Consider the following 14,548-nt stretch of genomic DNA (forward strand, 5'->3'; position numbering starts at 1 on the left):
GTGAGGCATATACACTCATTAACCGCCTTGCGATTTATGCACGAACAAAACAATTAGCACGCCGAGCTGATAAGTAGGCAGCGAAAGTACTCCTTCTAATGTACATGAACTATTATTCATTTCAATTCTAACCATCATTGCGATCTGATACTCTGCCTACAGTCATATATCTTCGTATGTTTGTCGTACATATCGGACCCAGTAAATGCCACTCGGAAAGAATCTACGCCACTCTGTCAGTCAGTGGCTATGCAAATAAGTCAGTAAGTGCGTCAACTATGCGAGTAAGATCAAAGCATGCGAAAGATAGTGGAAAGACCCTTCAGTAATATCACAAACAGCTCAGCGGAATAATAATTTCCAAAGCAAAATGTTTGTGTTTGTGGCGACCATCGGCAAATACTACCTATCCTAAAAGATATATTGCGCGTGGAGCTGACTAAACCTTGCTCTAATAGATCGTCGCAAGCAATGATAAGGTGTCGACTGCCTCACGACGATGGCGTGCAGATGGGTAATGTGTTTGAGTAGGATATTTACTCCAGCTACACTTGAATTCCTCAACGATGTATGCCAATTTCGAAGCATCATTGAAACTGACCCGTCTTCTGAACAGCATATATTACATTTGCAAACTCGCGCGCCCCCGATTGGTGTCATTTTGGGAGCTATGCGCTCCAATGAGATTATAGACAAATCCTTCTAGGATAAGATGGTGCACGTATTGCGGATCACGTTAAACCCAGGTCATGTCTACCATTACTATGACGATCAACAATACGCATTCGATCTAGATCTATCACGCGGGTATCTATCTGTAACATCCAGCTGTCACGCCTACATACTTATATGTGATGTTTTCAAAAAGTGACTTTAAGAAATGATAGCAGTACACGCTCCAGAGGCGGACAGTGAGGTATAACATGAGAACACTAAGGATATTGTGTACGGTGTTGTTTTGGAGCGTATCATAAGTAGATCACAGTATACAAATATTATATGTAGCTTCGCTCTAAGTAGAAACTCTAAGCCCACCGCAGCGCAGCGGAGGTGGTCGTTCCTCTTTACACCAAAAAACCATGCCCTAGCGTCCGCGGAGCGGACGCCCAGACCGCTAGTCTTAAACATCTACTGCAGCAACCTGTCTGTCCGTCACACTAAATTGTCGTGCCTGTCACGCTTTTCCGGACAAATCATTGGATAAAATAATTTAAATATTCCTACTGGCTGCCGAGCGCAGCGAAGGTGGCCACGATTGGCCTAAAAGCTGCCGAGCGCAGCGAGGCGGCCCAAATCGGCACCTTCTGCAACCCTGCGGGCCTTTGGGCCCGCCTGAGCCACAATCTGCCAGCCTATCATGCGAGTAGTGAAGCGAGCCGTAGCGAGCGAAACGGAGGCAAAACACAAGGAACGACATTCATTCTTTCCTGCCGCGTAGCGGCGGCACTCGGCTAGTGTACAGTACGTAGAGGTTGAGGTCTAAAGTTGTCGCGTTGCACTGCCCTCAAAATCCAGCCGAACCACGTGAACTGGCTCGTGGAGACTTGTCGATTGATGTGCATGGCCTCTCCTCTCCCCTCCATCGAGCGTCAATTCCCAATTTGCCTTCTCGTGCGTTCGAGTTTGCAGATTACACAGTCACTCCAGTAAGAATGAAGGTATTCACGACTCTCGCTTTGACGACGGTCTTCGCCGTGGCTGTCCGCGCCCAGTCGTCCACCGAATCCAGCGCTGGCACGGTCACCGCCGCCTCAGACGCCACGTCCGCCTCGGGCGCGTCCACCTCGACGTCCAAGTCCACCACGACTTCGACGACCACGAAGACATCGGGCTCGGGCGCAAGTGACTTCATGAGCTCTCTGTCCACAGGCTCGTCGTCTGGCGCTGAAGCTGCCGCTTCGGACTCTTACCACATGACCCCTGTCCACGTGGTGCAGGCCCGCGTGCAGAGCGACATGCCTGTGTGGAATGAGGAGCTGCAGCGCTTCGTGTCGGCCTACTATGACGACGCTACCGAGGCCTACGTCGGCCTCATGGACACGGTTAACACGGCGTCTGTGGAGGGTGCTCTCATGTACGTCCAGGCTGAAGGAATTAACTACGACACGCGCTCGACTGAGGAGCGATGCACGCGTAAGAATGAGATGGCCTACGTTGTCTTCTATGAATATGCAATCGCCCAGACGAACGAGACACTAGCGCTGTACGGGGAAACGTCAAACCAGCCCGAGTACGGCACCATGCTCGCAATGGACTCGGGGCGCTGCACACCTAGTTCTACGACGTCGTCCGGTGGTGAGGGATTCCCCACTGCGTGTTACTACTTCAGTGGTGACGAGGGCGAGCCGGAGGTTGGCCCCTTCGTGGGTGGCACCATCAAGGAGACGGACCCTCGTGCCCCGTACCCGAACAATGTTTGGTACTCGTTCCCGAACTCGTGCCCCCTTGAGGAGTGGAGCGACAAGACGTCCGAATGCCGTGCGAGCACCCGCCAGGGTCTGTGTGACATTGGCGTCATGCCTGATGGTGTGAGCTGCACATTCGCATACCGTGTGCTGGGCTACATCCTGATCGATGACCTGGTCGGTATCACGTCGATGGTGAGCAACACGACGGGTGAGACGTACGCCAACTTTACCGAGTTCTGTGAGGACGGCGGTGTGGAGTTTGAGGCCACTGAGAGTGGTGAGTGGATCGACGGTATCTCCTTCTGGGAGAACCCACAGGACGAGGAAGCCAATGCTGAGCGTGCCAAGAAGCTTGTCGAGGCTTACTACAATCTGACGAACGGTCTCATTGAAACCTCTGGCTTGGACTCGAGCATCATCGAGCACATGCTTCCTCTGCCCACCCCGGAGGAGCTTGCGGCTGAGAACCCGGCGTGCTACCTTAACGTCGAGAAGTGCAGCAGTGACGCCGGCTGCAAGCGTGAGCTCTTCGGCTCCACGTGCACGGTCTGCAACTCGACTTCGGACGGCTGTGAGAAGCCTCCCAGTGACTGGAAGTTCCCCTCTCTGGAGAAGGCTGTGGGTGAGAACGGCGGTACTGGTGACGCCTCTGCTGACGGCTCCACCACCAAAGACTCGACTTCGTCGGGCAAGGACGGCAACTCGAGCTCCAGCGGTGCTGCCATGAACGGCGTGTCGGCTGCGATCATGTCGACGGTGCTGGCTATGGCCGCTGCCCTTGTCTTTTAGATGCCTTCCATGGTGCTGTTGAACGCTCATAAATGGCAGGAGTGTAAGGAAAAAGAAACTTTTGATTTTGTCTTGTATTCTTTTTTACCACTTCTCTACTCTGCTGTTTTCAATTTTGTTGCTGGAACTCGAGTCATGACCCAAGCACTAACGCTGTTGCTGCGTTCGTGTGGGAATTCGTCCAGAATCGCCTCAAAACGCGGGCTCGTGAGCACGAACAAACTCGTGACACACAATGCCATGCACGTGGCGTTACGGGGGGTTCCAAAAAGCAGCGAGCGCTCTCCAAAGTAGTCAAAGGGGCCTTTGTAGATCTTCTCCTCGCGTTCTGTTTGCTTGTTGATGTCGGATACTGTTCCGGTGGGGACATGTGCGCCACCAAGCGCTTCTGTCGTTGCCTTGCTGGTTGTTCAGCGGTCTTCTTACGCATCCGCGCTGATGCACGCACACTCTTTTGCACCCACTAATTAACAGAAACTAAAGGGGAGTGGTTACCATCGTCAAAGTTGCCTTCCTCTTCATCTTGTGCTGCTGCTGCTGCGACGAAACCATCCGTTCCAGACTGAATCTGACGCTTCCGAACAGCTGAAATGAGGACCATACCGCTCTCAACGATATACAAACTTCGCTCCATGTCACCTCGCTGGATAATAACGTCGTTCCGCACAAAGAACTCATGCTGCAGAGCGGCAACGATCGCCCGAGCGAATGCGGGGTCGCAACGCGTAAAGAGAGCGACGTTCTTCAGTAGACTAGCATGGACATGTTGAGCCAGGTCATGCCGAACCGAAGGGGGTAAACCTCGTAGAAGTTCTCGCTCTCGACGCCCACGACTCTCTCGCCACGAAAGAGCAAAGTAAACTTGCATCTGTCGCCATGTATCGCTAGGAAAACGGTGGAAGCGCAAGTAGAGGCCAACCTGAGCCACTTTCCCCTCGTACTCGGCGCGTCGTCCCAGCTCCATGTCGAAGTATTTGTAGAATCCACCCGAGAGCATACTGAAGATCCCAACTGAGATAAAGATCACAGCCATCGTAACTAACGTCTCATGGACGTTCATAGGCACAATGTCGCCATAGCACACTGTCGTAATGGCGCCGATGCTAAAGTGAGAAGTGCGCAGGTACGATTGGATAAGCGGAAGTTCCCGAATGTCAGCCAAAGTGCGAACTCGATCTCCGAACGCCAGCATATCTGGGGTAGTGAGCCAGGATTGCTCTCCTTCATCGTATACCAGGTACGACACGCCGTAGAACAAGCACGAAAGCCAATGTGTTCCTAGTAAAAAATCGAAAGCGAGCCGTATGAGGTAACAGGTGCCAGGAGTTAATCTCCGCAGTCTTCTATCGTACAGCAAGAAGCGTTGCAATCGATCGCTCAGTGGTCGAAGATGTACGATACGCAGAAAGCGGTTAATGCGCAAGAAAGCAAACGTGTGCCAATTAACGAGTCCACCCAGCGGAGAGAACAGAAGTGGCCACTGAGACGTTGTGGCAGGCGGAGGAGCGTAACCCGCTTCACGGAGACCCACTACAAGCCCTAGCATGATCAACTCCACTGGTAGAATCGAGAGCACATCCACCAAGTACCAACCGTGGTGCCAATAATGCCGAGCGATACGCTCTGGATCCGTCACGGACTCCCCATTGCTGGTTTGATACACGAAATAATTGCGATGCAGAATAAAATCGACCACACATGCAACGTCTGCCATCAGATACTCGGCCGTAAACCAGGCAATCACACTTGATTCGTGCTGGGTCTGATTTAAAACGCCATCCAAAAAACCAATTTGCAATGGGATCGCAATCAGGTAGTAGAGTGTTACGATCAGCATTATTGAAGCCCATACGTCACGGAAGCGTGAATTTTGTTCGATTCGAGCTGTTCGAGGAGTTGGCGCAGCCCAAATTGAGTACGGAGAGCTCAGAACGGCAAGTGCCTCAGTCGCTTTGGTCGTCGAGACAAACGGAGTCACTTTTTCGGATCTCATATGCCGCTTCCACCGCGACCACAAAGATTTTGCAATTCGGATAGAGCGTGTCCGTGAGGTAGCTGTCTGAGCTAGCATTGTAGGGTACGCTGGACGGGTCTTGTTATCAAGAGAGCCCATGCGATCTTGCAGAATACGCACCTCCGATGGAGACAGCATGAATTTCGACCGCTGATCAACAGGATCCGACTGGATCGAGTGTCGCCGTTTTATAGGAGCCCGAGCCTTCGCGGTGATGTACTTGAGATGATCTTCTCGCGTTTTGCTGTATGATGGCAACACGCATATTGAAACCCGTCGCTGCGTCACTCTCCGTGTACCCCCCTCAGCCTCGCGGAGACGTCGTAAATCGTCTCGCACATGCCCCCAGGTCACGTAGAATAGTTGGATAGCGCGAAGACGCTTTTCGTGTTTTTTCCAGCGTAACTCGGTATCTGCAGACAGCCTGGCAAGCGGAGATAACGACTTCTCCATCGCTATGGAATTTGGTAGTAATGGTGTTACGGCGTTGTTAAATGCTGACACCATCATATGTGAAACCTCAGCGGACGCATTTGGGGCTACGTTGTTTTCACGGGTACTTCGAAACGACTCCAGTACGTCACGATAGGAATTCATTGTATCAGCATTCGCCGATATGCGGGAAGTATCTGAAGCCGAGAGCCGCCTGCGGAATGAGACTACCGGTGTTCGTATTGCAGGTGGAAGCAATGCCGTTGCTCCACTGCCATTGGTGCGTCTAGAAGCTACTGGACGGGGTTCTCTTGAATTGCTGGCACTTTTTAGAAAAGGAATTGGCTGACTAGAAGCGATGGATGGACGTGTGGGGCCCAATGAGGGAACGGGTGAGTCGTTCTTGATGTAGAAATTCTTGGCAATGTTCAAAATCCCCACGCAGTTCGCCTGTACATGCGCGTCACTACTGCAAGTACCGACTGTTCCACTTGTGCCCGTATGGCAGGGGGCCAAAGACGATCCCAGACTCGTCGGTGAAGCTGAAGAACTTGACAACTCCGTACTGCACGAACTAGAAAGAGTCGTCTTGCGCCCGGGATAAAGAAAGCGAACTCGCCAAACAAAGCCCCATCTGTGAGAGCTCCATACACAAGTCCTGTTCCTGGTGCTACACGTTCAGCGCACCCGTGCTTCAAAATATGGAGTCGAGTTCCCATGCGATTGGTTTCACAAATATTATCACCAGGCAAATAAATCTCGAGAACTAAGGCACGCGCCACCAGTTCCAGCTGAGCTCGACTCAGAGGTGCAAATTCAGGTAAAGGTTGTAATAGTCCACTGTACAATTCGATAGCTACAAGAGCGTGCAACGCAGCAGGCAAGTCTCGGAGAGTTTTATGCAAGTCTAGTTCCAATTGATACTGCGCCTTGACAGCCAGGCCTTTCATGGCACGTTGTCGCAACCGATTGGGCAGCGCTCGTTGTTATGCATATTGCTGGAAATCCTCCACACGATCTTTTCGTTGCTTTTGCGTTTTATCGAGTGTGATCATCAACGCGTTAATACGACCAATAACCTGGCCGATGAAAACCCACCCAAGTACACACGTGAACAATTCGTAACAGGACTCGAGGAAGTTTCTAGCCAGAATATCACCGAAGCAATCAGCTGTAAACTGCAAGCATCAACTTGTGGTTAGACCATCTGCGATCAGTCGAACAAGGAAAAGTCAAACGTGTGTCACTTACGGCGGAGAGGCACCAGTACATTGAGCGCATGTAATGTACCATCGCGCTATTGGGGTTTTGCCTTAGCACCAGGTCCACGGAGATCCAACTCGTTGTCACTAATCCTGTTTCGAGTTGTGTCCAGCCTAGAAGGTAATACAAACTGGCAATGTAGTGGGCGGTCGACACAAAGATCAGGAAAAACTTGACCAAGTCGAAGACGCTCAACAGCACCGCATTGCCACGTAAGAATCGCTCTTGGATTTCCGTATGGACTTCCTGAAGCAGTTCTCCAAGCTGAAGACACCGTAAAAGGCGTGGCAATCGAGCAGCAGTCATACCAAACGTGTCGCCACGATAGTAAAGAGGAATCATCCCCAGACAATCTTGATACAAACGACCACTAGCTCGGTAGTGCTGTTTGATTGACTGAGGATCTAGAATAGGTTCACCAAACTCAAGGAAACCCAAATGTCCAAATTTAAGGAGCACGTCAGCATAAAGCAGTGCATCAAGTACATAGTCGATTCCAGTGAACCACACCATTGTCATAGCGTCAGGATACGGGAGGAATGCCAATCGAAACACGATGACGTAGAAATTGTACACAAGGATTAACCCAATACAGCGGTGCCACCAGCGAGCAAACGTTTTGGTTGGATCCAGGACATGCGCGCCGCGTTTCTCGAGTTTAGACTTGCTGCTGTCCACATAAAGTGACGTACAAGTCCCCAGTACACGTCCAATTTTCTTGTTACTTTGACCCTGAAAATTAGCACGATGGGCTCGCACCAAGTTCCGAGTTTTCTCTCGCAGTTCAGCTTTTCGGCTTCGAAGTCTGGCAACATAATGAGGGAAACGTGACGATAAAGCCAAGAAGTCACGACGTCGAATCACTGCTACCCGTGCACTTGACACGACACGAATTGTGACCTCGTAGACTTTAGCAGTATCAGCTAAACTTTCCTCTCCAAAGTAGTCGTGGGTCCCTAGCACAGAGATTGGCACGGGGGCTGCATCAGTAGCAGTGGGGTCTTTCAATGCACTTTTGAAACTACCGAAGCGAAAAAGTTTGGGATGGCGCTCACTTGGCGTCTCACAGAGCTGAGCCTTCAGCATAGAATGCGAAGAAATGACGGAGGAACGCGATGTAGCGGAAGAGCGAGATCGTGCGGTGGGACCTTCTTCACCTACGGCCGGAAACCGCGGTCGGATAAAGGGTCTTACAGCCGTCACCCCGTCTTTTAACCGATTGCCCTGCAGTGTCGAAGTTGTGAAATCTCTGGCCATTCGAGCGCTGTCACGTGTTCGTCTCAAAGCTGCGGTAGCCGCAAGGTGAATCGACTTCCTAGCCATGCGACTTGCGGATACCAATTTGTAACTTGGAGTCATAATATCTTCAAGAGGAACTGGGGGCAGAAGGCACTCAAGTTCGCCACTAAGGATCACAAAAAACTCGGTGGCCAAAAGGCCTTCTTTAATAACTGTCACATTTCGCAAAAAATGTTCACACGTGATGGTCAGCGCTAGTTGTTGCATGAATAAAGCTGCATCTCCATTATAATAGCACTGGACGATCGTAGCCCACATTCTTCGACAAAAAGAGCGCAGCGGCGCAAATCTGGAGCATATAATTGCGAGGTTATTGCACGACGCAATGAGCGAGGAAGGTACTCGAGCAGTTCCAGATCGCCCACAGCGCTTCCGTTGAGTTTCCACTTTGCCTCATAATAACTTCGGACAGTGCGTTTCGTAGCATCCGACACAGACGCCATACTAGGACTCATCAATAGCACATTGATCCCCTCGATGCGGTCGTGACGGATTGTACTCAACACGTTAACCTGCGCTAAAACACTCGACAGCGCGCAGCTCGTGATGTAGCAGATATTTGCGTCAAAGAAGATCCAGAGTGCATCTACAATGCATTCTCGCGTTGAAAACGCCACGATATCCCCAAATCCGACAGTAGACAACACGACAATACTCCAAAGCATTGAGCGCAAGTATGGGGCATCCAACTCGAACGTACTACGATCGAACATGTACCACGTGCAGTTATCGAAGCGGCTTGCATCCTCCAAACACGTAGAAGGTGAAAGGGACCTCGTTGCCACGCCGTTGACTGGCAACCCACCCTCGAAAGATGTTCTGTCCGCTATAGCAAAGAAAATGCACGCGGCTGTGTGAGATGCTGCCGAGCAGAACACCACAATTTCTGCCAAAAGTCGAAGTGCTGAGCCATAGCCACGGCCTGCTAAAACTCCATGAAGTTTACCGCGTAGCTTTCGTACTCGAAATAATCGTAAGAGTCGCAAACACCTGAACAGGTGAATGCTACGTCGACTAAACACCTCTTTTGGTAAAATATCCCAGATTAAAGCAGCAGGCGCAAGAGCGACAATCTCCAGCATGAGACTCTCGTGCTGCAGATAGAGCTGGAAGATCTGTGACCGGCGCGTGGCTAGTGAAAATTTTGGCGACCCGAGAGCTGCATCGGGTTCCAGTTTGTGGGTGGAAGTTCCTAGAAATTCATCATCCAGTTCGACTCCAGGAAATGGCTTAACAAAGTAAAGGGCTCTCAGCATGATGTCCACGCAAAAAAAAGTCTCCACAATCAAAGAAAGCAGAAACGTTGCCACTTGAACACTCCGAGGTGTCGTTCCGTCACTTTGCACCCCCGCGACGCCATTTAAAAGTCCAAAGCCACGTTGGAAAGCGAGATGATACGGTACCTCGGCGAGTAGATACATCATGAAAATACACTCTGTCAGAGCCCATTGCTGTCGAAACTTTGAGTTGGGCATCCGCCACGCAGCAGTTTTAGCGACAAGTAACTGTGCGACAGTGCTGGATAATGTACGATCAGGGTTTAAGCTGGCAGAGTCAGCGGCAATTGCAGCAGCGGCGCCACGCAGTCTTCGAGCCTCGACAGCCTGCAACAGTAAACTTCCGTGGCCTAAGACTTTGGACTGGCGTGCTTGTGTCTTCATTGACGCCACATCGCCATGGCGCGTCGCTGGCTTGGTGCCAAACTGCTGTAGTAACAGCGAAGCGTACACTAGCTTGGTAAAATGCTTTGTCAACGCAGCCTTAAACGCTTTTGTCGGCAGATACCAAACTTCACAGAAAGTTGCTGCCTCCAGGCCACGTGGCGTTCAAACAACGCATACTCCGCATACGCATTCCCCGCCGTGATGCGGCCAATGCAGACTCCACGCACATCAATCAATCGTACTTCACCACACGCCATGATAAACATCTCGTCTGTGTCTCCAGGTTGCAGCAGTGTTTGGCCTGGAGTGTACACATCTCGCACTAACGCCTCCATCACAGTGCGGAGGAAAGCACCTTTCCGTCGTTGAAAAATCGTCAGCGGTGCGATGGCTTTGTAGCGCACGTAGTGTGAGCATTGTGTTCGATAATGGGGCGGCAAAGCTGCTAGGATGAGTTCTTCTTCAACGCCATTGCGGGTGCGCTGCATGTACTGGAAGTAAGTGTCCACTGAAGTCACTAGTTGGGCTGGGGCCTTTCGAGCCATTAGAAACTGCATGAAAGCAAAAGAATTTCGACTACAGTAAAACCGAAAGCTCTCATGAATAATTGGACTAAGATAGGTTTCGTACCTGCAATGCTTGATCAAGACGAGTGCTAGTGTTGCTAGTCAGATTTGCATCTTTGTGGGCGAAGAAAAAAGTGTATGCTGTCAGAATGGCGGTGACCCAAAGGCCAGCAAAGAATTGAACCACAATCCGATAACCAGTTTCAACTAATGTGACTGGGATAAGGTCCCCCTGACCCAGCGTTACCACAGTCTTGCAGGCCCAATATAGCGATCGAACGTACTGTCGGAAATATGAGCCACTCTCAAGATGATCTCGAAGCACCCAGCAACCAGTCGAGGCGCACCCCCTGAATTCCAATCCACATTCCCAGTGTGCTACCAGCATGTACCCGCACGCTGTTACATGGCAAAAAAATACGCCATAAACGAAGAGAACGAGCAAGTTTGCTACTGTTCCCGACGATAGTTTCTGCGGGATGCCGCCTATCGTTGCAGCAAGTTGAGAGTCGATTCGGTTGTGGGTTGCAAGAAGACGAAACAGTCCAAACACGTGAAGGATGTTGATGCGTTGGCCACGTAAGATGACGAGCACCAGAAGCTCCCAGGGGATGTAGTATGACACCAGCACCAGCCACGCTATCCATCCATCAGGAAGGATTCTCCCCTCCCCACTGCTCGTGGTGCTTCGAATACTGCGATTGCTGTTGGCATTTGTTTTGATTTCTTCTTCGTCATCTTCTCCATCCTCTTTTCGTGGGGAGGCTAGCTCGGACTGACTCATTTTGAGCTTGAGCAGGAGTCGTATGCCTACAGATAAATGCACACGCGAGCTCCAAACGCGCAAAAAACTCCCAGTCACGTCCGCAATGGTGAATATGATAATCCCAGGCTTCCAGACATTGAGACCCACAGCCTCTTGCCAAGGATCAAACAAGAACCCCACACGCAAAGGTACACTCAGTGAGTGTCACTCACTAAGATGTACAGCGAATCCATGAAACTCGCAGCTGCCAAGAGATTTGTCTTTGTACACCACCTTTTCCAAGCCACAAGCCACGTTTTGAATCGTTCAACGAGAACAACCAAGAATTGTCGCCTCAATCTCCGTCTGCCAGCTCGCGTTCGATGCTGATCACGTCCGCCTTCAGTTGACTTGGGCAGCACTTGAATTGCACGGGTAAAGCGTTGAGATAAACTCGGGATAATTGAGGCTCGCGGAGGCATCGGAAGATTCGACAGGCCGATTCGTTCTGCGTCTCGCACAATGCGATTCTCGAGAGCATCGTGCACCGGGGCACGAGGGAGAACGACGCCACTCACCGCGTGATCTCGAAGCTCGGACAGCCCTGGCCACTCGAGCTTGACCATGATAGCATCCACTTGAGTGCTGAGGACAAGACAGACAGAGGGCCACGAAAACGCAAACGTCCACAGTTCGCGGCCTTGCTGAGGCGCTGGTGGAGACTGCCTATTTTTGCTGGGATCATGACGCTGCATCCGTTTCACGTAGTATAACAACATTAGTCCAATTCAATAACTAGCCTAGCGCCGCCGCTACGCGGCGGTAGATTAGGTTTAGTTCTACTCTGCTACGCTTCAGCGGGATAATAAGGCCGTGTTTGTTGTTAGCTTTTTGTAATACTTATTAGAGATAGAGCCTAAGAGCCTATGCGCCTCGATATTTTTAATTTCATTTTTAGAGCCTAAGTAATCTGGGTCAGCATCATGATGCTTTCCTGATTAAAATAATCATTCTAATGATCCTGAATCAAGATTCTTACTACAAACTATTTGTTATTGAAGCTATCACTGTATCTTCATCTTCCACCCAAAACCACCTGCACTTCAAATAACATTTATACAAATGCTACACAATATGTTTAGTTTAGCGTCGTGCTCGATACCACGGGCCGTTTCTGAGCCATGAAACTTAGCTCACATCAACGCAAAAGATAGTAATGGCGTGTCAGCTTGCACTACTTACCCGCTTGTACTGCCTGCTTAATCTTAAAGATTGATCACTACCCATACCAAACTCCATGAAACCAAAAAAAATATTCAATTTTGTACATTTTAAGACATTTAGCGCTCATTTTGTGCTGATTCAGAATGAGTCATTAGACACTCTAATCTGTGCCAGTTATGATTAACTCATCTGGATAATACGTCGCTTTAGCACTCAAGTATTAAAAGTAACATGCATTTTTAAAATAGCTAATACTTCGTATTGTACTCCTTGGACCAGAATGTAGCCATATGCTATGAGGATTCAACAAACCAAATCCTTTAGTAACAGTTTGATATAAGGGGTAAAATCGGGTGTAGATTTCAAAAATGTGGTCAGAATTAGCTGATTCGCAGTCATTTTTGCGCTACAAGACTACTTTAAAACTTTTTCTAGACAAACGGGTTGCCTTTCAGGCGGTCATTTGATTGGGCAATTCCCAAACCACATGGATTTGCACAGGAAAGTACTAGAAAGTACGCAACTGAACAGCAGCAAATCCGATTACGATTGTAACTATTTGATAGCAAGGAAAAACCAAATATTTATTTAAACAGGCACCTTATCTTCCGCTTCGCTCGGTCGTTTTCACGCTTCCTTCCATGCTTTAACTTCACATATAAAATAGTAGAGGTTAACGCTATATAGCTGATAAGAACATGCACCGCTAAATTGCTGATGTGCACATCTCATTGTCGGCTCTGTAGGTGCGTCACAGTCGTAACAGTGCCGTGTGCTACCTGTAGACACTCAGCAGCCAGGTCCCGGGTTCGCTGCTGTTACGGGGTCACACAGCACCTTGCGCTAGAGGAAGTTATCTTCCGAGAGTATACAAACTCTCAGTGAACGGCAGTTCACAGGTCCCCTCTTTAATTAAAGAGAGCGAAGTGACCTAAATAAGGTAGATCGTAAACTGAGTATATTTATAGGTAGGTTAAGTTTGGGTTTAATACAAACTATAAGTTACCTATAGAAATGCAATGTCGTTTGACCAATGGTTGGCTTTGAACAACCTTGGTACCTTGTACCAAATATCCCGGAGTATGACGTGTCATACACCTGAAGTGTGAAGTGTCACACTTCATGTAACCAGGGTACACTTAGGGCTACGTACCCCGTTACATCCTCCCCCACTTAGGCTCGGTTTACCGACCAATCAGAATGAAGAGGTGCTCGTCACAAACTGTGACGGGGTCACACAGCACCTTGCGCTAGAGGAAGTTATCTTCCGAGAGTATGCAAACTCTCAGTGAACGGCAGTTCACAGGTCCCCTTTTTAATTAAAGAGAGCGAAGTGACCTAAATAAGGTAGATTGTAAACTGAGTATATTTATAGGTAGGTTAAGTTTTGGGTTTAATACAAACTGTTAGTTACCTATAGAAATGCAATGTCATTTAACCAATGGTTGGCTTTGAACGACCTTGGTACCTTGTACCAAATATCTCGGAGTATGACGTGTCATACTCCTGAAGTGTGAAGTGTCACACTTCATGTAACCAGGGTACACTTAGGGCTACGTACCCCGTTACATCCTCCCCCACTTAGGTTCGGTTTACCGACCAATCAGAATGAAGAGGTGTTCGTCACAAACTCTCATTCTCAAAGTCGAAAACCATCGACTTGGCCGCGCGAGCGCGGCGGAGGCTCACTTCACAGTTAGAGCCTCGAGCAGCAACCTGTGCGCTCTTCGTCTAGGTCTCCAATTCGACCGTTACCATGCCTCGTGGCGCTGCAAAGAGCGGTGCTAAGACACGCTCTAAGGCTGCTGCCGGTAAGGCGCAAGCCAAGACCACTAAGCCTCACGGCAAAAACTCGGCACTCAAGGAGGCTACTGGTGGCCTCCGAGGCGATCAATTCCTCGGGTGACGCGGCTGTGGGCAAGCGAGCAAGCAAGCGCCGCAGCCCGTCGCCCTCATCTTCAGACAATCGTCCGAACCCTCGGTTCGTAGAACGTGAGTTCAGCTCTGGCAGTGAGGACGATGCCGAGCCAAGAGCACGCATGATGCTCCTGCGGGCTCTGTGGGAGGGCACAACCCAGTGCCCAGTGAACACAAAGATGACAGCGTGCAGTCGCCCGCTAGTGATCAAGGTGATCACAGTCCTA

The 14,548-nt window shown here is 49.9% G+C and overlaps 3 protein-coding genes across 3 annotated transcripts; 1 reads left to right on the top strand and 2 right to left on the bottom strand.

The window, feature by feature from the left end:
- Positions 1–1,652: 1,652 nt before the first annotated feature.
- On the top strand, positions 1,653–3,197 carry PITG_11755 (putative GPI-anchored serine-threonine rich hypothetical protein; the record flags this gene model as incomplete). Its single annotated transcript, XM_002901220.1, has 1 exon — positions 1,653–3,197. One exon carries the CDS (start codon positions 1,653–1,655, stop codon positions 3,195–3,197), a length of 1,545 nt encoding a protein of 514 aa, XP_002901266.1.
- Positions 3,198–3,292: 95 nt separating this feature from the next.
- Positions 3,293–6,593, bottom strand: PITG_11756 (Voltage-gated Ion Channel (VIC) Superfamily; the record flags this gene model as incomplete). Its single annotated transcript, XM_002901221.1, has 7 exons — positions 3,293–3,582; positions 3,624–3,660; positions 3,742–5,430; positions 5,473–5,655; positions 5,731–5,936; positions 5,994–6,060; positions 6,111–6,593. 7 exons carry the CDS (start codon positions 6,591–6,593, stop codon positions 3,293–3,295), a joined length of 2,955 nt encoding a protein of 984 aa, XP_002901267.1.
- A 104-nt stretch (positions 6,594–6,697) lies between these two features.
- PITG_11757 (Voltage-gated Ion Channel (VIC) Superfamily) lies at positions 6,698–11,662 on the bottom strand (the record flags this gene model as incomplete). Its single annotated transcript, XM_002901222.1, has 6 exons — positions 6,698–6,821; positions 6,908–8,420; positions 8,462–10,013; positions 10,088–10,420; positions 10,500–11,394; positions 11,472–11,662. 6 exons carry the CDS (start codon positions 11,660–11,662, stop codon positions 6,698–6,700), a joined length of 4,608 nt encoding a protein of 1,535 aa, XP_002901268.1.
- Between the last annotated feature and the right edge of the window lie 2,886 nt (positions 11,663–14,548).

Source organism: Phytophthora infestans, genomic scaffold (assembly GCF_000142945.1).
Source record: "Phytophthora infestans T30-4 supercont1.22 genomic scaffold, whole genome shotgun sequence".
Taxonomy (NCBI): domain Eukaryota; phylum Oomycota; class Peronosporomycetes; order Peronosporales; family Peronosporaceae; genus Phytophthora; species Phytophthora infestans.